The sequence below is a fragment of the Hyposmocoma kahamanoa genome, unplaced genomic scaffold (genome assembly GCF_003589595.1).
Source record: "Hyposmocoma kahamanoa isolate Upper Pololo Valley unplaced genomic scaffold, ASM358959v1 82, whole genome shotgun sequence".
Taxonomy (NCBI): Eukaryota; Metazoa; Arthropoda; class Insecta; order Lepidoptera; family Cosmopterigidae; genus Hyposmocoma; species Hyposmocoma kahamanoa.
In genome coordinates this window covers 57956-84739 of record NW_020654133.1, presented here as the reverse complement: position 1 = coordinate 84739, position 26784 = coordinate 57956, and the positions used below count along the sequence as shown (strand labels likewise).

Genomic DNA, 26784 nt, shown 5'->3' with positions numbered 1-26784 from the left:
GGTTTTTCGTAAAATACTAACAAGTAACAACCTCGCGGGACTATATTACTAACATCACAAACAACCTTTATTCCATGACTTAATAATTCATCTGATTTCATATTCAGACAAAAAAAAAATTAAATAGATCGCTCTAAACGTTGATAACTCTGTGTGGTAACAAAAGAAAGCACTCAGCAGCAAAATTATTTCTTCAAAATTAGTTCTGAACCAAAATCCTACCGTCTATGGTACTCGCCATTGAACTGAAAAAAATAACTTATTATTTTTGCTAATTAAAATAGTCTCCTTAAACGAGTCACTGTGTTCCTGAACCGAATAACATCACTAAATTTGTGAAATTATTAAAATTCAAATTATTTTATTAAACAATATCTCAAAATGTAGCTTAGACTGGTACAAAGGCGCAGCGTAACCATTTGGCAGGCAAACAACTCATATCAAATATGACGCCACTCAAACTTCTACTACCGCCTGATTGGTTAAAATATAAGTGGAACTTGACCAATCGCGGACACTCTCTTTGGTTTGTGGTTTGTGCTTTGTAGCATTTATTCGGATTTCGTTAGAGTTATCGTGGATTTTTAACAAAATATACTTTCAATATTGGTTGTGTTTCTATAGAAGATGAAACTATTTTTCCGGATTTAAATCGCGTATATTTGTTTTTTCAAACAAACCGACGTTTCGGGCCCTTTACAGGTCCCATGGTCACGTCACATGGTTAAATACTGTATTTAATTAATAACTATTGTAACTATAGTGAAAAAATAGGGTGGTTTGCATCAATATTAGACATAACTGGTTGAAGACTGTACCACCTCAGTCAACCGTGACCATGGGACCTGTAAAGGGCCCGAAACGTGGGGTTTGAAAAAACAAAGATACGCGATTTAAATCCGGAAAAATAGTTTCATTTCCTATGTGTAACAATCGCGAAAACCTAAGAACTCGATATGTGTTTCTTTATTTTAATTTACGCGAAGAAAAAATATTGTATACAATCATTACATAATTTAAGAATCCACATTATGCAACGATTGCATAAACCACTAATTAATAGATTCAGGCGTTACTTTGCGGAAGTCCAAGTTAATAAAAATGGAAGTTCGCTACTCCGCGAACCCAGAGAAGGTTAAATCGAGCAAATAGCTGCGCTTGTGTTGAATAAAACTACCCGCATAAAATTAATAAAATCTATAAACCACCACAAAAAATATACCCGACACGCTGCAGCTACATTGCATGATTTCACCTTCACTGGGTTCGCGGAATAGCAAGTTAATTTACTTCCATTTTTATACTAATTATTACCAAATACAGATATACAAATTGTCTGATAGTAAGTACAACAAAAACTTTAAAGTTTATTTTTTATAAATTTATTACGTTTTGTAAAAAGTCGTGTAAGTAAAGTTTCTTGTTTATGATGTTAGTAATGTAGACCCGCGAAGATGGTTGGTTTTATACAAATAACCCTTTGATTTGATATACTTGCAATTTACACTTGAAATTGTCATACTGATTAAACTCCACTGCTCGTTCGTAAGCCAGGAGCAAGAAACTCTAAGGGTCGCTCTTTATATATTCGCGGGTTTTTGTCATTCAATTACGCAGAAGCCGTATAACAGCCTTTTGTATGAAGTTTTTGTTTCACTAAGTTTTAAACCTCGTAAATACCCTGAAGCGTATCCATCATTGTTATTTATTTCAATCAATCAAAATTTTATTAAAAATCGATCTCGGCGTACATATCGCAAATGATGTCCTTAAAGACCTTAAACAGTTTCTAAAGACACATGGCCAGCAGTGAGCTGCAAAAGGCTGTAGAGGATTTTTTTATACAAGAACAATTACTTAATTTCTAATAGGCAATAAGTAATACTTTTTTTGCTTATAAACTAACAAATATGTACGTAGGGTCGTATTTCCAGAGCTTGAAATCATACTCAAGACTTCTCAAATCCTGACTTGAGCATTGAGTAGAGTTCTGGAATACGACCCGTAGTGTCGATTCTGTCGAACACATACACTAATTAGGTTAGTCCAAATACTGACAAGTTTAGTTTTAAACCTTCCAACATGTTGGGTTTACTCAACTCCCGCATGTTCGTAGAGGAGTCACGTTATTATTATAGTTTTACCTATAGGTTGTAAAAATGATTTTAAATTTGAAGCTACTTAAAACCCTTTCATTTTCTATTGAAATTAATAAACAAATAATAAGATATTCCTTGTGTTATTTGTGTATTCTAGTTAATTATGGATTCATACTTGAATTTTAAGTTCAGTTATGTTCTTCTTTGACTTAGGAGAATTGATTTAATATAAGATGTTAATTCATAACATGTCACATCGCTAGACTGGGTGTCTAGGGAACGAAACTAGTTTTTGTAAGTGGCAATGAAAAGGTTAAAGGATAGTTCTTGGTAAACGTTGTACATTGACTGTGAACTGGCAACCGGTACTATATAAATTTTGACAACTTTACATTGACTTTACTGGTGAAGAAAAAAATTGTTTCCGTCATTTATATAGCATCTGGTTTATTAAACAGAAATACGTAATGTATGTGTTAATATTGAAAAACTATGTATTTTTCAAATCAGATGCTATATAAATGACGCAAACAATTTTTTTCTTCATCCTGTAGTACCGGTTGCCAGTTCACAGTCGATATGCCTATAATAAATTGACGAGCATATTTATTTATGATAGCACTGTTTCAAATGTGTTGTGATGTTATTTGTTGCATATGTTTTGCTGTTGGTGTACCTTTTTATTAAAAAAATAAAATTCTATAATGAATGGCCTGCTCAAGTGCACCGCGAGATTATTCGAATGTGTGCTTCGGCACAAGCCCCGCTGCTAGGAACTTGTCACTACATATTACCTATTACAGTACTCTAGGTGTCTTAAAAATCTACGCTCATTGAAGGAATTTTAGCGCTGATATGGTGGTAATTAAAGTTTGTCAGTATATTTAGAACACGTAGAATTTTTTTTAGTTTAAAAATGTACTGTAGACTCAAATTAGTCTAGTTTGAAAAATATGAATGACAGAATCGACGTTATACAAATGATTATCATTAATTACTGGTTTCCTACCACGGTATGATTTATTTTTATTTTATCAATATTTCTTTTTTATACGCTCTATGGTCACGGGTTGACTGGCTAGTAGCAGAACTTATACCGTGGTAAGATATCTGACCCCAAGTCTGCTAATGTTAAATCACCTCAGTTGCCTGTCAAAAGAGTGTCAATGGTGAGATTTGGTACGTTTGGTATTCTGCTAACAGTCAATGAGTGGTTGGTCAGTGGGTAACCATCGAGCCATTCAACTGCCGTTGCAATTTTTTGGTATTCTGTTCTTCACTGACAAGTTGACGGCGTAGTCAACTAATATATATTTAATTCGAAGACTAAATTGCTGATTAATTGTGATAAAAATTAATATATTATGCAAAGTAATTTTCATGGCAATTTTAGTAAGGCAACATCGACCATAAAACAAGTTCATAAAAATCTAAAGAACTTTGTAACGAAGTGCACTAATTTATGTATTTCATAAACTATTTTTATAAGCCTCGCTTTTAAATGAATAGCCTTTATTTAAGGAAATACATTAATTTAAAGAAAAATTGAATCAAATCAATTTTTATTTACGAGAAATTGGTGGTAAAACATTTCTTTTTCAAAAATTCTTTAATATTTTTACGACGACGTGTAAAGGTTACTTCATTACACTGCATTTGCTAGAGATGAGGTATATCGATAAATAGTTTTCGATAATTTATAAATGTATAGTTAGGGTATTCATTCTTAAAGTACGAATTTTATAACAGGCAATGAATTAACATGTCAGTGTGAATGATTTTTTTAAAACCTGTAAATTAATGATATATGTTTTTGAAATTTTCTACAATATCTATTGAAATTGCATTTGAATTATAGTTCACACATAAGAATACGTCCGAATAATAAAACTATAACTACTTGTGCTTCAAAAATCAAGTACATTGAAAATCTCTCAACTTTACCTCACCAATATGACAAACTTACCTCACCAATATGACAAACGTCAAATGAAGTGTCACTGGGATCATCATAGTATAATAGTGATTTAATAAACGGTTTTCATTAAAAAGCAACAATTTGTTTCTGTAATAGTCTATATAATATGTTGTCTGTTGTTGTAATTCTCCTCTGAGAAATCTATCGAAATTCACCAGATAGTTTTTGAGTAAGGAACGCGTGTCTTCCTTAACTTGACATTGGCGGGATCATCGATTGTATCGATGGAGCTCTAACACTATAAGGCTGCTTTTCCACCAGAAACGTGCGAGATAGCGAGGTGGTGCGAGAATGTGTAGTGGCGCTGTGAAACGGTGTGATGTTTTACACCAAACCTGTGTGAATGGATGGCATCACTGACATTATTGAGACTGAACTGCCATTGCAATTAGATTTTAGCAGAATAACAAATACAAAGAAAATTTGCAGAATTAAGGTTCTGTAATTTGGGATAATCAATAAGTGAATAATCACGAGTCTTAAAATAATATATAATCATTGACTTACAATTATATGGACGTCGGGTCCGCGCTAAAAAGTGTCCGAACTTATAGGGCGTTAAAATCGTATACAGAGCGTCATTCACGCTCTAGTTTTCGTTTGTTCGACTGACAGCGAAGCAAGCAAAATTAGACAGTACTGCGATGACATTACAATTTGAATTCAACGTTTTAGCTTTTTCATATTCCTTTACATGTCACTACGTTTAAATAGGTTGACTTGGGACATTTTTTTCGTGGTTTTTGTATTAACCCGTCGTCCATTTATTTGTAAGTCAATGTATATTGTACAAATGGTTGATTATTGTTTTCTTTATAAGTTCAATCATATAATGGGCGTGTTTGAAAAGGATGAGAAAAGAGGGTGGCAGTCTATAGAGTGTCTACCTACCTCGGTACACGTACGTATGTAGAAAAAAAAACAATAATCGACGATGCTAAATCTAATGCTTACACTATCGAATATAAAAAAAATTGCTAAATACATTTTATAAATTAACTTACAAATTGTCAATTAAAATTTATGAATTCTTACTAATTTGGCTGACATTATTGTACCATCTCATTTTATGCCTACTACCTAATCGCAAATAGAAAAATTTTGGAAAGTACATTTCTTATTTTATTGTTGTTAAATGTCATGTCTTGACAACCATAATATTCTAAATTTTGTGAAAACAATCCATTATAAATAAACACAAAAACAATTATAGAAGTACCACCTTACCTATTTCGGCCGCCAACCAGTCTCTCATTACTGCGTTTTAAAGGGGTGCTAGTTAAATTACGAGCACATAGGACTTATCAACTTATGTCTTAGGTTGACGGGCGCACGACTTGTTCGTTACACCAATGTTGGTAAAAGTGGCAGCCGGTGTGGCAACATATGCTGGTTCGAGTACAGTGAAATTTAAGGATATTTTTCTTATTACTGTTCGATCTTTGTATTAATAAAAATAATATAAAATGACGGTTACAAGAACACAATTATAACCTTTTTTTTATAACATCAAATGACCCGACCCCCTGAGACATAAGTTGACAAGTCCCATGTGCCTGTAATCAGTGTTGGGCGTTAATCAATTAAATTTCAATCAGAAATTCAATCAGATTAAAAATCAATTCAATTGCAATTAAATCAATTGCGACGCGTCGATTAATTTTAATAAGATTAAAAAGAGTTAGGGGGCCGGTTGGGGGGCCGGTGGTGGAGTCAGGGTTTGTGACCCACCCCTAACCCCCCCAACCCAAATCCTAAAAATAATCCTAACCCCCAACCCAAACCCTAACCCCACCAACCCAAATCCTAACCCGCCTCCTAACCCACCCCCATATGCCCTATAAATTTGTCATAATTGTCAGTTTTAATTGTTAATCAAAAACATTGAAAAGATTGAAAATTGATTAATTGTTAATTGTAGATAGATATACGCGATTAACAATTGATCAATCGTTAATTGCCGTTTCGCAATTGACAATTAATTAATTGTCAATCTTTAATTGCCAGAACAATTGAATTATGCCCAACACTGCCTTTAACAGCACCCTTACCCTTCAAAACCGGAACACAGTAATGCTGATATTACAGCATGGCGGCAGAAATAGGTAAGACCCTAAGGACCTAAAAAAATATATAATTTGACATTATCATCACTTACCTATAGAAGTCTCACTGCGGGGCACCGGTCTCGTATTAATGGATAGTTTGGGATGTAGAGCATAATTGGAGGGGCCGTGGTCACGGGTTGACTGGCCAGTTGCAGGATAAGAACTCATACCGTGGTAAGAAATCAGTACCCCAAGTCTGCTAATGTTAAATCACCTCAGTTGCGTGTCTGCCACCTCAGGTACTATTCAACTGCCATTGCAATTTTTTGATATTCTGCTTTTCAATGGCGAGGTTCGATAGAACGTAGTGAACCAGTATATCGACCCCTCCCACGTAAAGTATCGTATGTCAAAATTGCCAAGTTTACAGAGGAGCCTTTTAAAGTTCTGAATTCACTGAAATAAGCATAACACGTGACTTTAGATTTCTCACTTTTATTCGGCAAATCTCGTAACACACGTTGAGTATCATAAAATCCTAGATATCGGTTAGATGATCTATTAGATGATCACTCTAGGTGAGTAACAAGCTTTGCCAAATGAAACGGAGAACTTTAAAACACTCCCCTGTAAACTTGGCAATTTCGACATACGATACTTTACGTAGGAGGCGTCGATAACGAAATAAAAATTAAGATACGCATAGTAATTTCCATGGCAGTTTTAGTGAGGCAACATCGAACGTTAGTGATTGAATGAATGAATGCCTTTACACTGGCACTCTATTGAAACTCAACTACCAACAGCCGGAATATGTCCACTGCTGAACATAGGCCTCTCTCGATTTTCACACATTATTTGATTTTTAATTCGGAACTTAATCACGTATAAAACACATTTTAATTACTTCGACGTTTCGGACGTATTGCAACGTCCATGGTCTCGAATGAACTGAAGAAGCCGGTACCCGCACTTGATCTTCATTATTTATTTGTCCAATAGGGTTCTCACTAGACCGACACATAACACTCACGGTCAGTAGATTCTGACACCTGCCTCTTCAGTCCCTTCGAGAACATAGACGTTGCAATACGTCCGAAACGTCGAGGTAAATAAAATGTTTTACATGTGATTAAGTCCCGGATTAAAAATCAAATAATGTGCATTCTTCGGTTACCTGCTGCCCTTGCCAGGACGGATATCCATCTAATAGGGGGCCATTCCAGTGAACTTTTTGCCCCACGAGCTACATCGTCCCTTCAACTTGCTAATCCTTCGGGGCATGCCGGTGTCTTTAGTTCTTCTACGGATCTCCTAATTTCTGATTCGATCACGTAGATAAATGCCGAGCATTGCTCGCTTTTAAAAGAATAACAAATATTATCATAATTGCAAAATTACCATGCTTGGGGTTACGTAGTTTTATGGTTCTCCAAAGACGTGTCAATTAACCAGTGCTCAACAGTGGAACGTTTATAAGATAGTGTTGTTTTAAAATTTAACAAACAAAATTAAAAATAATTAAAAGCATAGGCGCTATAAAGGACGTTCCTTTGTTTTAGGGCGTGGTTACAGTAACCTTCATAAAGGCGTTTTTTTTTATTTACTTGTAAATTAATTTATTTGATATATCTATAGGGCTGTGGCGAAGGGTCTTTTTGTTTTTAAGGCATTGACTTACAATTATATGGACGTCATGTTCGCGCTAAAAAGTGTCCGAACTTATAGGGCGTTAAAATCGTATACAGAGCGTCATTCGCGCTTTAGTCTTCGTTTGTTCGACTGACAGCGAAGCAAGCAAAATTAGACAGTGCTGCGATGACATTACAATTTAAATTCAACGTTTTAGCTTTTTCATATTCCTTTACATGTCACTACGTTTAAATAGGTTGACTTGGGACATTTTTTTCGTGGTTTTTGTATTAGACCCGTCGTCCATTTATTTGTAAGTCAATGTTTTAAGGAATAAATTTTCCGACGCCACTGGCAAAAATATGGCTCTTAAACAAGAAGTAAGGTCAGGTGGAATAAGGTCGCTTTCCAACATGTCGTAATGTTTTATTTATCGTTACGACTATCTGTCGTGATTGAGTTGTGGACGTTACTTTTATCATTGAACGACAGTCGTGTCTAGCGTGCCCAGTAGATCGCGTCGACAATTTATCGGTCTCTTCTGCCGTCCGCTAACTATGCACGCGGCAAAGTGACAAAATATTTTAAAAATTCGATTATACTTTTTGAAATCAGTTCTAACTTTATAGTTAGGAAATAAGTAGTTTTTTCTTTTCTTTTTATATATAATGAAGTTTGTTTGATAGTTGAATGGTGTTTGCATACATAACATAATATTATAAATTAATTATAAATAAATTAACAATAGGTATAGATATAGTTAAGCATCACACATTTTGTCGCATCATAAATTCATTGTACGCATATTGCGAATTTAAATAAGTCAATGTTTTTGTAGTATTAGTTTAGTGCGCCTGTGACGCACTCCCTGGGCTCCGCATAATACCAGCGACGTGGCTGTTCTCAGCCACGGCACATGCTGAGCGGTGCCCATTCAGTATCAGTAATTTTAGTTTTAATTTATTTTTATGTACATACAATTTAAAGGTACTGAATAAATGTTTCTTTCTTCTTCTTCTTTATATTTGTTTGAAACATCATAAAAAACCATAACCCAGTTTTAGAACATTGAAATTGTTTATTGATATGTCATCTATGCGTCGTTAGGGTAAGTTCCGATAAGTCGCACACGTTAACTAATTTTAACTGTTTTTAAAATAGAATTTTGTACTCTATCTTTTGCTATTTAAACCGAATATTTCACCATTTGTCACTTAGCCGGGTTCTAGTTAGTAGACGGCAGTCTTCCCATTGTCCCACAAGTGTAGATGTCGCTGCAGCGTCATGTCGATTATGTCTAGACATAAGACGGAACGTTGACCTTTTTCAGAGTTACGATCTGTAGTTTACATATTAGCAATCCTCTTGATAGAGTATGTTACAAGATTATACAACTGTCAAATTTGTTTTTCCCGCCTTTTAGATTCGGAGCATCGCAGCGACATCTGTTTAATATTGTTGAAACTAATTTGTCTGTTTTATCTACTGAGAGACTATATTGCTAAAATCTCTTTAGATGATGTGTTAAGGCTTTTCTTCCCCCGGTGTTCCTCTTATCCCACCTGAGCTTAAATTATTATTGTAAGTCATTTATATTCAAATATTGACCCTCCGCCGTTGCCATAGGGTGTCTAATTGGACGACAAAATTGAAAACACACTTTCCTTATTATAAAGTTTGACAACTTACTTATTCAACATAATTATTGTTGTTCAAATAAAGGTTTCTTTGCAATTCCTTTATATTGATGAAAATTGAACTTCAGTCAAATTTTAAGACATTTTTTGGCTTATTACAATTGGATGTTGATAAGCAATAAACGTGCTAAGCTGCAAAAACTGGAATATTGATATTTTAATGTCAAATTGTACGTTGTCGTCTCGTTGCGAACAAAGCGATTTGAAACATCCAAATATTGAAAAAATAAACAGATGACACAAATCTATTAACCGAACCACGAAAAAAAATCTACGCGCCATTTTGTCAAAACTATGATCATGTTATTGATTTTCAGCATCCAATTATTATTTTTTTCTTATTAAAATATCATATTAAGGCAAAAATCAAAATATAATTTCTAGTATATTAATGTATGAGCGGTTTTTTTACTAATCAACGCGAAATAGAATTCAAAACGAATATCGGTGGTCAATACGTTTTTTACATAAGAAATTAGTGTCATTTAGTTTTTTCAGCGTGCGCTGACGAACGTCTGTAACAAAGAGTTATTAGTGCGTTAATTTGTGGTAAAATAGGCGGGGGTCAGATGGGAATTTTGATAGAGGGGGGCAAATGGGAAATTCATTGCATTGGAAAATTTATAAAGGTTACATTGAATGGGTGAAATGGGGAATTTGTACTAGAACACTTAAAAATTCAAAATAAAAATAAGTTAAACGTACACAATTCATGACGGCACCTGCAGTCGCAAATTGGCTTCAACCATTAAGTCCACGCATACCTATGGATTCGCAACTACATACTATTTCAATATGACTTGCAGATCTAAGCCTTGAATTTTTAAATTTGTAGTAGTAAATCGGGTAGTCTTTTATAGGACGTGTAATTTTTCAAAAATAACAGAATAATTTGGGTATACAATATGTGAGAGTAAAAGACAAAACCGACACAATTTCACACAAATTCCGGTGGACATGTGGGGTTGATTTCAGTCTTTATATGGGAGACAGTGAACGTGTTATGAAATCATTACTATTAAGACGGCAATTATTTTTTATTTTTGATAGATTTCTGTGTAGCTTGCCTGGGTATTAATACCACAGAGTAGTACTGCTGTGTTTACGAACAAGAAACATGCGGTCTCCTATCCCTCGGCAAAACACATTGCTTTTACATTGCCGTATCTGACATTTTTGTTGCAACAAATTAACTCCTTCAATTCGTATCACTGCTCATTATCTTCTATATGCATTTCATGGGGTTACACCACTTTTGCGCTGACGACCTGCATTATAATAGAAAATCACTGATCTTGTGCAGAACACGTGCCTTATTACTGTAGGAATCAAATGTTAGAAAAACGAGTGGGGTAAATAGGAAACAGAGCCAACTGACCCCTAGACGGCGTCGGCCGGGCTCTGGAACTCGGCCAGCGCGTGCACAGGCGAGGGCTGCTTCTTCTGACTGCCGCGACGCACTTTCGCGCGAACCTCCTCAGGTTTCTCCGGGCGGATCAAGGGCTTCTTCTCGGGGGCTTTCATGCGCCACACTACGATGGGGGACTGTAAATTTCACAGTGAACTTTATATTACATACATTAGGGAAGTTTGCTGCGTTGTTCACCACTCGCACTTAGTAATGAAGTAACGAAAATAAACAATGTAACACTTTTACAATGTAAAATTTTGTACCGAGCGCCACCTTTAGATGGCATGACTTGTACCCTGAAACATTCAGCCAAAATGAGACCGGTGAAGTGTGTCAGATCCGGTATTCACGAAATGACCACCGTCGCCGGCGAATATGAAGAGTTTCCCAGTTCAGTGTGTTCTTGCGTAGATCCTATCTGCTGCGCGTCCTGAGACGAGATCAGTACTTACCTGGGCGCCCTGAGGCATGTTACTTAAATTATGAAACGAATTAAGAGCATTCAGGGGTCAACTGCAAGATGTCCTTTACAAAAAAAAGATATCATATGAGAATAGGAATCTAGTGGCACTGTTTCTACCTTTGTGGGACAGCTGGTTGAAAACCATTCAACGCGCCGGTCGTTTTTAATTTCAAATAGAATTGGTGCCATGTAGTTTACTTCTTAAATTTATTTTGTCAGTTTCTCCGAAAATAGCTTTCCGAACTATGCCACTTTAAGATTGAGAGTGCTATTTCTTCTCTATGATGAAATGAATTTGAGTTTATTTTGACATAAAAAGTTAAGTGTTGATATGAGAACTAGAGCAAGGAAATTAACTCCAGAGACAGTGTCTTGAAAACAGCCAGACGTAGAAATTTCCCAAATTTGTCTTAGTGGGAAGCGAACCCTCCTCATGTAGCACTCACGGTGCTAACTAGGTAACTATTGTTGTCGTCTGGCACATTAATGCATTTAAATTTATTGTATCACTATGTTAATGGAATTTGTTTATTACAGCATCTACATATATCTACGAGAATTGCAGGGAAAAAAAAATTATAAATAAGCATACAAAATGAACGTGTCGAAAATTTGAATATAAAAAAAATGTAAATTACATACACGCTTTTGCAACTAAGACAAGCTTACTACAAAAAATATTCATTGAAGTTATATTTTGGACTATGAAAACATCTCCAACACTGAAAACTTTTCGTTAGGTTTCTTGTAAGTTCAGTGTAACGTGGGAAAAAAGTTCCTTGTGAAAGAGCTTCTTTTTTCCTTCCAGTTCATAATTTTTTCAGTAAAGGGCCCGAAACGTCGGTTTGTTTAAATAAAAAAAATACGCAATTTACATCCGAAAAAACTAAACTTAACTATTTAAACTATTATGTTTTAATTTTTAACAATGCCGAGGTTAAAAAGGGAGTTATTATCCTCTTTATGAATATACTTCCTTGACTTAAAATAAATATACTCTGCGATTTCCGAACTCTGTTCATCATAGTCCAAAATATTTTAAAACTTGTTTTGTAAAGGAAATGAGTTAAATAAAATCGAACAATTACCAAGAACTAAAACATCATATAATATCAAACAACTACGACTTACATAATTGTTCTGTCCAGCGAGCGAAAATTAGCGGTAGATTAATAAATTAGGAGTATATAGCTTGCGTAAGTAGCATTAGAACTTCTTAAATAATATTAAGGGATACAAGGCGTACTAATGGGGTATAAAAACAATAAATAAAATAGCATATATCTCGAAACCTTCCGTGTAAGTTGTAAGCCACAAAATAGCATTTTTTTACTATTTCCGGCCCAGGAATCGAACCCGAGACCTCTGCGTGTTAGATCAGCATGGTCACGGTCACGGAGACAGTATATTTGGTAACCACTGCCACGCCTTGTATTTATATTCCAACCATTATTCTTAAGTAGTTTAAATTTAAAAATATTTTATAAAAAACATGGTACATATTTCCCTGCATTAGTTATTTCTGCGATAATGTATATAAAGATAAAGAATTTCACACTTACAGCTATAGTTCCTTGTCTGGTGTACTTGGTAGATGCAACGTAGGAAGCCTTAACCGTCAGAACAACGGCGTTCATTAAGTTCTTTGCTGCTTGGATCAGCGAGGTTGCACTATCCAGCTGAAATAAAAGAACAGGTGTTAAAATAAATAGGACACATCGTTTTCCAAATTTTACCACTAGTTTGTATGGAAACGCACTACATGGAGTCCACCATCGGTTTTCAGAGTAAAAAGTACAATATCCATTTCGCAAATCTGTAGTAAAACCCGATTTACGACGTATTTTTGCCCGGGCGCTTCTTCCTGCATTACCAAGAGATTGATATGTCAATATAGGAGTAATTAATATGGGAAAAAGCGCCCTCCCTAGAGGGTCACTATAATCAAAACACATGTCGAAATCTCTGCTGCCGCGTGAGAGAAAAATTGTCGGTTATATCTTGTTACTCAAAAGTTCTTACTTTAATTACAAAGATCTAAGGGACACTGCCACTGCGCCTGCCCTGATACTTAAATTGACAAGTCCCATGCGCTTGTAATTTTTGGATACTTTCGGTGTCATTGTCGTTAATATCAGGTACATCTATTTCTCACAAAAAAGAAACTTTTATAGATTGCTATATTATTACGTATCCTGATAACTGCAATATGTTAAACAATAAGATTAAATTGGAAAAATAATTTCACTCACCCCGCTAACAATAAGTTCTCCGGAAATGTTCTGCACATCTGCCTTCACTTTGCTAGTGATTTGGATCTGGTGGCAGTAGAGAGCGATGCGTTGCAGGTACGCCAGCAAATCTTGCTTGGTAGACGATTCTGGGCACTGCATAGTAGAAAATAGAGTTCAATTTCGTAGAATCATTTTGGTGTGGCACTGGGTGTAACAAACACATTGAAGGCAAGATATATCGTGTGCCACTTTAGCGTAGTTTTTGGGTATGGCAAAAGCAAGTTATGCGTGGTGTAGGGCAATGCGCACGCGTATACCTGTTCAGCAATCTCCCTTGTAAGCTTATCGAGCTTGGTTCCGGCTTCGGAGATCTTCTTGGCCGCGTTGATGACGTCCATCGTGGTCTTCAGAGGGCCACGGCCTCTGAAAATTTAATTATTATCTGTGTGTCATACCATTGAAAGGACGTTGATCTAACATGTTCCCAAGGCTCTAGTGTTTAGTCAGGGTGACAGTGTCTTTGTGACGAAGTCGATAGCGGTCAATTGCACACTATGCTGACTGAATAACGCTTTGCATACGCCACGATCTCCATGAGCGTCATGCAATAACTAACTAAATCAAACGCGCTTTCCCAAACTACTTAAAGTGAACATGAAAAGGAAGTACACGTTATTTCATAGTTGTACTTATTCAATGTTAACGTAGATTCACTTCTACACTTTCTACGCAGTTCTTTCTCTAACCACGGTTTTCCTAGTTGACCTCAAAAATTTCCATTTGTCTCCACAGATTCCCATTTGACCCTAAAAATTCACACTCGACGGTATGTTCCACAAATCCCCACAGGTGAGAATCCACAATTTTTTTTAATTTTTATTCCATAAATCCCCACTAACGTTGTACTTGCTACGCAAAAAAATCCCCACCAAGAAATTTTTATTTGCAGCGCAATGTCCCGTCATCACTACGACACAGGTTAATTGTTTTTTTCTTACATTAAAATGGACTTTTTAACTTAAAATTATTATATATCAAAATATTAATTAATCTTAAATGCGCAGTTAAAAAAAAATTGCTTATCTTCGCCCTAAAACGCGTAAGAAAAATCAATTCGGTTCTACTACAAGGATATTCAAAATGTCTTGTAGTAAATTTATCATAATGTAATAAAATATCGATTACAAAGTGCAAGTTTTTTAATAGTAGAAGATTTTTATTTGGTTGCATACGGGAACACAAAAACAGGCAATAATAATTTAGTAGAAGCACTGCAAGCACAATTTGCCACAATTTATTCACGTACATACAAATTATTAATATGAACAAAGTCATAGTTACCTCCCGATTAAGCTTATTATTTACATTTTTCATTGTTGTGTTTTAGTTTCATAAATATTTTATAAAAATAATAAATACCTTGGTGAGGAAATTTTCCACAAATCGCCACTGCGTAGCAAGTATCAGGATTCCCACCAGTGGGGATTTGTGAAACATAACCAACTCATTTTCATTTGCCCCTAAATATTCCCGTTTGCCAACCAATTTACCCCAAAAACTTCCAATCACTCACAACCATTTCTAAACACACCTGGTAAAATCAGTCATCTCGAGCATGATCATGCACATGTGCTTGGCGAGCATGATTATGTCGTTACCAGCATCGTCCCACTTCGCCACTTCGTTGTCGAATGTCATTTTTTCACGACGGAACAGCTCCACCTGTTGCAGGATCTTGCGTTTGTCCTCCTCCGTCATTTTGCGCATGGCTTCCTGAAATGTTTTAGCGAATAGCAATTAATGGTCAACCCCCGTAGTACGCCGCTTCGATAAAGCTATTATATCCACATTTAGCTCTCAACTTTAAGTGATAAAAATTTTATCACGATAGCTAACATGGCCAGCTCCGTGACGTCACATTTTTATGTTATCACGAGCACCGCGACTAATGACTGCAAGGTCACAGCTGATTTTAATACATTTGGACAGTTCTGTACAGTAATTTTATCGACGTAAAAATAGAGCGTGACAAACGAGATGAAAAGAAATAATAAACACAAACAAATTGATACATCGATGTGTCCTATGCATACGGGCCAAAGCGCAAAATCGCAATTTTACTGGAGAGGCTTCCAAACTTTCAATCGGGTATATTTTCAAGATTTTCTTGCATTTCGAGGTTTCCTTGAACATGATTTTGTTTTAACGCTACCTTATATACTATAATGAAATGAAGCATCTCCACAAAAAAATGAAAATGATCAAATTGTTACTTTGGCCCTTATATTAGAAACTATCGACATACATATTACTGCAAGAAGGTGAGGAGAACATTTTTAATAAAGTTCAATACGTGAGAGTAATTAGAAATACGTTAATGATAACTAATATAGCGTAAAATATTTAAAAACTACAAAAACCTATATACGCAATTTCATATCGTTGTCCTTGTTCTTTAAAATGTATAACAATAGTTCATTATCAAATAAGCAAACTTAGCTTTAACAACTGAATTAAATATTGTTACGGGGTGGTTTATAACAGATATCGCATTATTGTTACAATAGTGTTATAACTCAAAAAATGTGAAATTCAAGATTATACCATTACTGAACGTAAAATTTGTTTCTCTACATGTCAATAAAACTATCATTGGAATATTGTAAAAAACCATTAAAATATATCTACATAACCCAGAATGAGACAAACGTGTGTCCAAAACAGTCCTTACTCAAAAATATGAATTTATTTTTCACTTATTTTTAACTATTTGGCAAATAGGAAATGGTTCATATGTCTAATAAATTTTAACCTATACATAAATTATAATAATCTTTCAACGGGAACTGACTAATTCCTTTTTCAGCTATACTGAATACACTATTGTATTAGGTGCAATTTGGTGCCATGGTACGGGCCAATGGAACAATGAATTACTCACCCTGGCGTTAGTAATACCGCTGATGTCGGGGTACTCGTCGACTCCATGTTCACCGGTATGAGCGCTTGCTGTCAACACACATAGGCATATTATTAATAAAAACTACAGTTCGTATGCAACGAGTTAGTCGTTGAGTATGTGAGCTAGCACGTATACAAAACAATTCCATTATTCGCAATAAGATTCATTTAGTTTTTTTTAATTTTCAAATCTCAATTTCATCATTTTAGAGTTACGACAGTATTTGATTTCACGTGAGAGTCTATAAGAGTTAACTTGTAATTTTGACGTAGAAAAGTGACTCACATACTTAGATTCAAAATGTTAAGAGCCTATACTACCTCAAATCGCTTTAGTTGATTACGTATAACAGTGAAAATGTTGAACAAGTTACGTTGGCGTATTCAATACGCACTTTACAACTACCAATGATTGTTTTTTATATCAACTGAACTAAATAGAGCACGTATACTATACGATGTCCCTGTCGCTCGACTCAAGCAAAATGACCAGTAATAGAACGGGAAAAATTTTAATTCGGGCACAGGTAGTATCGACCCTTAAGTGAAATAAATTGACATAAATTAGTTTTTCTCTGATATCTTAAAAAATATAAGGATTTAATAAACAAATAAAGCGTTAGAAGCCATGCAAACAACATGTGGTGGTTGTGGATTTAACAATATACAAGTTCCTATTTTATTACTTCGTTTAACTCTTACATCCAGTCCAACAATGGACAGGCTGTATAACATAAATATTTGAATTGTAGGGGGGACGGCGCCATCTATCGGCTGCGTAGTGTAACTAATCCGATTTCTCGTTATCTACTATGTATATTACACTACCAAGTTCTCAGACAGCGTGATAGGTGGCGCTGATCTTGTAGTTTCCTTAGCTGCCGTGTCGCTAGCGTATAAGAATAAAATTTGTCGACATCGACGACATCTTTTTTATTTCTCCTCTTCAACTTCATGCGCAAGGATCCCAATCTCGACTAAACAAATCTTTCTTTTAATGAAAATCAGTTGGCACCCTCAATATAAAGCAGAACCAATTGAAAAAAGGAACATTTTTGTGTAACTGACAAAATAAACAAGAAACGAAACAATTTTTTTTCGGGTCTAATTCTTTGTATTTTTTGAAGACGGAGTAAAATGACATTTCATTGTGCAAGTGTTGCCCGCTTGCGAGCAGCTAGTGATTGCAGTCGATAAATATTCTATCGACTATCCACTGAACATTGGTCACGTTTATGGAATAAAAAGTCGTACTTGTGCCATTTGAATCATCCCCGACCCATTATTCATTCAATTACTGAGCACAAGTTCATTTAAATTGTCAATTTTTAACTGAACTAAGGGTCGTATTCCAGAATTCTACTCAATGCTCAAGCCAGGACTTGAGTATGGTTTAAAGCACTCGAAATCATACTCAAGTCCCTACCATTAGGGTCGTATTTCCAGTGCTTGTGTTTCCAGTGGAATCCTGACTTGGGCATTGAGATATTCTAGAATACGACCCTATGTTTATGAAAAATACAAAGAGGAGACATATTACAAAGTTTTTAATTTTAATTCAATATAAATCAAAGTGGGCATAAAATGTTTATGAATAACAATTTATCTCATACAGTAGCCCAACTGTCAAAATAAGAATAAAGAAGGCAATAACGCAATTAGTACCTAATCATTAGAAAGTCGTAACATTTCCAATTCAGTAACTTTTGGCAAAATATTATTTTCCTTCACAATCTACCGATAAAACTTTCGACAACAACTACATAACATTTTAAAATGTTATAAAAACTGGCAATCCTACAAATGTCATTTTTACTCCGTCTCCAAAAAGACGGACTTTATATATAGACCCATCCGTAGAACAAAGATCTATGTGCAAGACCTCGAGACATAGTACATTTCGTTCGTTCTTCTTCGCTGTGGATGGCAGGTCGACCGTTGTTCTATTTTATATTTCCGAAACGCAATAAGATATATAAATTCTCAAAACACCTTTACATCTCAGTTTGAATAACGAAATTATGTATTTATTCTCTTTTCGCTATACAATCACATCGGACTTTGTTCTTCGGATGAGTCGATATTTTTTTTAATAATAAGGTGAGGTTACGTCTGAAGCAAAGTTTGTGATATGACACGTCTATTAACTCTTCAAATTGAGTGTCATTTTCGGAAAAATTACGTACTTTTGGTAACTTTTTATCCAGTAAGTGCCAGTATACTACTATATAATAAAACTCGGTTACATTTACTGAAACTAGTCATGACTATTCTTGGTGTCGATTTTTGTTTTTAATAACTAAGGAAACCAACACAAGCAACCATATACTACACCCAAAGTCACGAGAGAAATAAATGTAGGCAATAGTTTTTTCAACGTCTCCTGTATATTTGTTGGAAGTCGTAAAAGGCCCGAAACGTTGTTTGAAAAAAAAAACAAATATACGCTATTTAGACCCGAAAAGAAAAACCAAACTCGATATGACAAAATAAATTTTAAAAAGCAATCGTTATTCGTATTTTTTTTTTATATTTGTCATCTTAGAATAATAACGCATAGAAACCTAGTCCGCACACGCTAAGTGAGGCAAATTGAAGTGCGCCAAAAGGGCCTACACGAGCGGGCGGACCTTCAGTGCTCAAGGTCAACTTGCACCGCGAACTGATCAAGAATTTTAGCTAAAAATGACGAAATGTGCGGTAAATGAGTGTAAAAATACGTCAGACAAACATAAAATAGATACTAACATCACATTCCACAAGGAAGTAACGCGTTTCAACTTGTATTTTTATATAAATATTCACTAAAACCGAAAATTAACCTACTACTAAAACTAGCCTACATGAATTTGATTTTTGCCTCACTTGTGACAGTTCGTTTGATATGAAACTATCATTCTATGCGTTATTATTCTAAGTTTGTCATCAAGTTAAAGGCATAAATAGCTGACGCCAGAGATATTAAGAAAAAAGTTGTCAGTTCCTTTTTACTATGTTGTCTGTAAATGTTGCGCGATAACTCTAAACGATAATTTGTGATACGACTTTGATGATTCTTGTTTCGTTGGAAAGAGGGTACCTCAGTTTTGGTCCCTATTTAAATTTTAAGAAAATATTCCACCTCTGAGGGTGGCAAACTAGGGGACTTTGAGGTCGGTTTTCTTTAAAGTTACAATTATGGAATGCAATGTTTTGTCTCCCGGGATTTTTAATTTAAATTTTATTATAAAAGAAAGTCTCGTAATAATATAGGAACTTACATTTTATTTTATATGAGAAAGCTTTTCGAAATTTGTATTAATTTTCTTGTTGTGACCTTTATTGTGGAACTTGGTTGAATTCTTATAAACAGTGCACTTGACTGTGGAATAGCAGAATAAATGCAAAAGCCGTAAAACAACCCGGTAGCAATAATTTTCAGTGTTACCGTTAGAATAATTGCTTTTACTAAATTATGATTAAAAACTTTTGACAGTTTTTACTAATTATGATTCGAAAGTTTCGACTGTGGGTTTTTATTGATAATGATCTTAAAACCTTTGTCGGTGTTGCCGTTTGAGCAATTGTTGTTTTTATTATTTATGATTCAATACTTTCGATAGTTTGTTTCTACTATTAATTGATTATATTGTGGTTTCATTAATTACGATTCAGAACTTTAGACAGTGTCGCCGTTTAATCAATTGTTTTTACTAATTATGACACGAAACTTACAAAATTTTGTTTCTAAAAATTATGATTTAAAATTTTTAGGTCCACTTCGGAATGGCCACAACCCCTCGACCCATATTCACCAACTCACATCGGCTCCTGGTCTCCATGGTCATGTCCTCAACCGGCTCGAACTCCGTGTCTGTGTCCAGGTCGTCGCTCGTCTACACAACATGCGTTTACAACACAACAAGTTAGCATGCGATGATCGTACAACACAAATGGGTGTGCGAGCGTGTTACAACATTTTAGGGATGAACGTACAACACGACGATGTTAAAAGCGTTGTGTGATCATTCCGGTTTGCGTTGATTATACAACATAAATAAATTAGAATGATCACACAACACAAATGGATGTTGTAATTATTAATTATAGTTGTTGAAACATTTTATAGTTCCTAACAGCAATCAATTTTAATAAGATGGCTCTGGCCCAAATGTTATGAAGATGATGGCACAACACAAATGTTCCTAAAAAACATTAAAGAATGGTTATCATGCAATATTATTGGAGTGTGATCATGTCAGAGAACGACTAGTAACTATTACAGATGTCGTGGCAGATCTTTCGGATTACATTGTGATGTTCAAATTTGATTTTAACTGTACTGTTCTGGGGCAGTTTTTTATTCTTAACTGTGCATAATACACAGCGTGCCACCACTATGAGATACGGAGATACTGGAGATTTTTTATTATTGCTTCATAGAGACACTTTTTAAAAGCAAGTAATACTGCATTAATATTTTAGCCGCTCACGCGATACATGCAGCCGTAGACGCATACCACACCTAGAGGTGCCCGTGATGATTTTATACCGATTTATCGGATATCGAAGTTATAACAGGTAAAAGAACTCATATTAATTACTATTTCGGTAACTACTCTAGCAAACCATAAAGTTTTTAATGCCTGGGTCTGTCATTTAAAAAAAATAAACAACTTCAAAAATACTTTACGACAATCGTGTGTGTTATTGTTTGGGCTGGCGATTTCGGTGTTTATTTATTAAGTAAGTAGCGTTTTTTAAGTTTACCCTGAATATAAATGTTTATAAACTATACTTTAAGGAGTAATTTCATGGTAAACGTTAGAACCACTCAAACGGAATATTATCATATTTATCCCAGTACACCAAAAATTTCATTAGTGCTTTTTAAGTGCTCTCTCGTTTGTCCCGTCATTTGATATTACAAAAAATTTTTTTTTTAACAAGGCCAGAACATAAATGTAAATGAATAAAAATAAAACAATACCTCCATGAATCAAAATATCTTGTCTACAATATTTAAAATACCTTTCCTCCGTATCCCATAGCCGTGAGACGCTCTGTACAATAGACATTAAGGTACACCATGAAAATAGTCACATATACATTTGCTAGAACAACAGAGATGACTTCGTAATAGGCGTCTTTACATTAGTCGACACGACACGGTAACGACTAGGAAATTAATCTAAACTGTTTTGGTAGTGCGGTATCAAAAACATAGATGGCGCTAATCTTAAAACACTCGGCTGGAAAACACATTTAAAATAATTATTAATACAAAGATCGAACACTCAGAAAAAATTTCTTCGATCCGGCCGGATTCGAACCGACGTCTTCTAGCTTACCGTGCTAGACGCTATACCAACTAAGCCACGGCCACGGAACGAACCAGCAAACCTCACGAATTTTTCTATGTGCTTGCGTCGTATCTTTGTATTTGGGTTTTTCAACGATTTTTTAGTCGTAGCCATCTATGAGAAATCTATGAAAGTTTTATCACCCAGTTAGATATCTTTACAGTTACCATTCCTGCTACGACTTTTAAAACTTTTTAAACCGATTTATTATTTATTGTTTGAAATTACTGAGACTATGTAAGAACCAAAATCTCGACCGTTTCTTTGCAATTTTGGATCATTTTCTGAATATGATATTAAATTGAGTTCCATTTGAGTGTTCTGGTAAGGTCTAATCAAATCTAAAGGATCCGATGATTTTTCCGTTTTTCCCAGGTTGTCTATGATATCGGAAATAAATATTGTAAATGATAAATGTGTATAAATGTTTTTTACTAAGAGCAACCCCTAGAGTTTCTAACTCATTCTTCTCAGGGGAATCTGAATTTGGAGCCTCGAAACTTCTACTTATATGTATAAGCAGCAATGCTCGTAAAATAGGTTGTTGTTATGTAGAACGCACAGCACGTATTTATTGGGGCCGTGTTTACATTAAAGGCTGGTAAGGTCAAATTTGGTCTGTAAGCCGCAATAGTGCTGCTGGCTTTACCTATGGTGCAGGTCACACGAGCACCTATAGCAGTAGAGCTCCTTCTGAAAGAGTTGGTCCAGGGAAGTACTGCAATCTTACCTATTTCTGCCGCCAAGCAGTAATGTCAGCATTACTGGGTTCCGGTTTTGAAAGGGTGCTGGTGAAATTACAGGTACATGGGGCTCGTCAAGTTATCGACTGGGAACTGGCAATCGGTGCTATCTCAATTTTGAGAACTTAACGGGATGAAGAAAAAAATTGTTTGTGTCATTTATATCTCATCTGGTTAATTAAATAAAAATAGGTAGTTTTTAGATATTTTTATTCCACAGGTATGTTGCACTACATATTTCTATTTAATAAACCAGATGCTATATAAATGATTTTTTCTTCATCCCGTTCACAGTTGATATGTCTCAGGGTGACGGACGCAGTGGCAGTGCTTCTTAAATCTTTGTGATACCAAGAACCGAGTAGCATTGCAACTGTTATAGACAGGCGTGTACCTTACCATCAGGTCACGACTTGTTCGTTCCGTCACTAGGTATCATAAAAAAAACCTCGAGTGTTAGAGTCCGCGATTCCTGCCGCAAACCATTGAATTAACGCCATCTATTTTACTTACACCGGTACTACCAAGTCGATATCGTTACCGTTTGATGCCGTGGCGTCTAATGCGCGATCAACCAATCATAAATCAGCACTTATAAGCCAATGAGGGCGCGGCATAAAACAAAGCTTCACAACACTGCCATCAAAACCACTAATAGCGACTGGCACGTTCTCTACAAGACATAGCAGCTGCAACAGAACATAATTTCCAAAGGCCCATGCTCATCGTGATGATGCGAGCTCACATTTGCTGCGTGTCTCCAAAGTGTAGTGCTCATCGAGTTCCACGTCTTCTGGGTCCAGCTCTTCCTCCTCCTAAAGTGTTTTCAGATTATTGCATGAAACTAACTGCTGTTTTTTCTTTAAATTTTAATGGTTTTCTGTGTTCACGGTAAGTATCTTCCTTGTAATCTTGAAACCTGATGGAAGCTTTATTGGTACTATCGGAAGAGAAGCTGTTAAGACCTTCTGACCATCTTTACAAGATGAAGGCAAATTTTGTCATATGTCACAAAGCTGATAGCCAATCAGGAAATGAACCAAGATAATGTTCCTTTGGGTGAGGACACCCTTGAAAGACATGTTCCCTGGCCTAAACCCATGTTTTGGTGTCGGTGCTAAGCTTCCACCTTGCAATCAACCCTGTCACGCGTCACTGAATCTTTCAGTCCCTTCACGAATATATCATCTTTCACATTATCTGCCCATCTTTAGTCTTCCTCTGCTCTTTGAGCGGAAGACTACAATGTTACAAACGATAAAACGTCTTATACTTCAGAAATCCCTTCAAAACTTATAGCATAATGACGAGTAATGGAATTCACTCCGGGACCCATGATCTCATCCAGTGCTCACGATGCTAATCGCTGGGTCATCGAGGTCGTCTATTTAATGGTGGTGCAGAGAGAACAGTTGCTTCTCAATGGTAAGGTCGAAGGTTCGGACCATATCGCGGCATGTACTCACACTTTTAGTTTCCCATTGGGGTAGATAAAGACTATCGATTGCCACTTTGTACGATCCTAACAAACATCTCTGGCTTCACTTACAAGACCTTTCATCCTCTCACTACGCACTCTAACCTTTTATAGAACATTCTTGATTTGGTCCGAATACTCTTCCAATGTCTCTCTCCACTCTACTTTCATTAAACCGCTTCATGTGCTCTGTAAGGGCAGAATAGGGACTCTGTCCTACAGGATGGTACTCGTGATAGCGACGCAGTAAGCGATATCGATATCACGAGGGTGTTTTTGGAGTAGTTAGTGCAATACCTACCGCTAACGGTAACCAGAGACGGGCAAACGCCTGGGTTTTAAACTTTGTTAACGCTCAAAATCGAGGGCAAAACAATTTAAAACTATTTGTTGTAAGTCAAGTTTTGTTGAAATTACATACATAAAGTCTGTTCCAATCCTTTTTCAACAAAAAGTAAACAAACCTGTTTGGTATGGCAACCACTCGATAAATCGAAAAATTAACACTTTCACGTATATTTAGAAGATTTCGACTTGATATCTCACCACTTTTTCCAACAATATTTATTTGAATAGCATCGTAAAATTGTATTTGAAAAATGGTAGTCCAAAAGTGAGGTTATTTTTCATCTATACATCTATGAATTGTCTATGGTTGCATAGTGCTGTACGAAAAAAAAACATTCGGTTCATTCAATTTAAGTTTTTGTAATCGATTAGTAAATCGAATATTTCAATTGAAATCGAACGAGTATCTAAGTGTAAGGATTTGAAGGCTTAAAATGAAAATTTAAAAATTTCAAATATGCTTATATAGGTAGAGAAAACCGCTAGTATAACTAAATTAAACAAACTACAATTGACCATCACCAAACCGTCTATGGTTGGAGTCAGTGATTACTTTGTTGCGTGAAGTATATGTATACATACACATACTTCACGTCTTTTTTCTCATCGGGGTAGGCAGAGACAACAGTCTTCCACTTGCTACGGTCTTGACACACATCTTTCGCCTCATCAACACGCATCAATGCTTTTATACACGCTCGTCGATTACGAATACTCTTGACCTGGCCCTTCTTTAGGATGGCCTCAATTAGGCCATTCGCTCGCCCACTTACACTCGCCTTATAAATCTGTTTCGTCTTCTTTCATTCATTCTTTCTACATGTCCGAACCATCTAAGCATTCCTTTCTCTATATTTGTCACTATATCTTCTTCTACGCCGCAACGCTCTCTTATCACACTGTTCCGTAATTTATCTATCCGGGTCACTGCAGCCATACTTCTCAACGCTCTCATTTCTACTGCATTAATTCTACTTTCATGCTTCTTCTGCCAAACCCAACATTCACTATCATATATAAGTAATATTGAAATTAATGATATTATTACAAAACTGTATTTCTTTCTGATCTAAACGATTTGATTTGCCTTTCTATTGACTCGATTCGTTCCCAAAAATAGTTAGATCGTATGCACTTAAATCGATCTTCATAAAAATCGAATCGTAAGGTGCATCCATAGAAGTGAGAATCCACAGAATTGCAAGGTGGGCATTGTGTGGAGTTGCCTCTTTTTCGTCTAAAAAAGATTTTCTACATCGAAATGTGTAATAAGTAATGAATTATACCAATTTCCATATTTGTCATTTCTATCCATGATTTTTGGACAGAAATGGGTTAAAATGGGAAAACTCGGTAAAAACCCGGGCGGGTTGATTGGGATTGTTTTAACCCACTGCCCATCTCTGGTCTGTATCCTGTAGCATGGGAAATCTTGATAAAATTCGTACGCTTTCTGCGGTCGCGTTCCTTTAAATAATAAATAAATAAATAACGCACACACTCAACATAGCCCCGCACTAGGGAAACCCTGTGTCGCGGGTGCCATGGACACACACATAGACAACCACAAATTACACCCAAACTCACGAGAGAAATAAATGTAAGCCATACAAACATTTCTCCCGGCCCGGGAATCGAACCTGGGACCTCTGCGTGGCAGCATGGTAACCGTTCGGCCACTGAGGCAGTTAACTTTGAACGAAACAATTTCATCATCCTATCATCAATCATCTTCTGAAACACTCACCCTGTTCATCAGCACGGCGCGTCGAATCTCCCTGACAGCATCATAAACGAGTCTTGAAGCGTCGATAAAATCGTTTTCATCAAGACCGCCAGCGCCGCCGCCGCCGAGAGCTGAGACCGCTGCGTCTACGCGAACGGCGAATTTTGACATCACTGTAGACAAAGAGATAAGAATGGTATTAGTCAAAATGTCTCCATTTTACAAGTCATCATCACGACTTCAAAAAGTCTGGGACCATTCAAAGGAGAATTTGGGAACTGGAGGACAAGATTCAATGTAAACCGATATTAATCTTTGTCCTGCAGAAACGTGAGGTTAGGGCAATTTACAATCTGGACCCCAGAGTGCTGCGGTTGGTATATTATCGGCGCTCATATCTACTACGTGGCAGAACGGTTACCATACTGCGCTATCGAGATTCCCGGGCCGGGAGAAATATTTGTATGGCCTACATTTATTTCTCTCTAGTGAGTTTGGATGTACATTTTGTGGTTGTCTATGTGTGCGTCCACGGCACCAGCGAGACAGGTTGTTCACATAGGTATAGCACAACACAATTAATTGTCGTTCACGACTTTTTTGACTTATCGACGATAGACTATCG

General features: G+C 36.0%; 1 protein-coding gene across 1 annotated transcript; it reads right to left on the bottom strand.

Annotated features, from left to right (window-relative positions):
• Positions 1-9339: 9339 nt before the first annotated feature.
• On the bottom strand, positions 9340-26555 carry LOC113234239 (catenin alpha-like). Its single transcript, XM_026469539.1, has 10 exons — positions 26510-26555; positions 26181-26332; positions 20326-20398; positions 16504-16571; positions 15154-15335; positions 13880-13985; positions 13581-13715; positions 12891-13007; positions 10833-10999; positions 9340-9969 (listed from the first exon to the last, which is right to left on the bottom strand). The coding sequence occupies exons 1-9, from the start codon at positions 26553-26555 to the stop codon at positions 10835-10837; spliced, it is 1044 nt and encodes a 347-aa protein (XP_026325324.1). The 3' UTR covers positions 9340-9969; positions 10833-10834.
• Between the last annotated feature and the right edge of the window lie 229 nt (positions 26556-26784).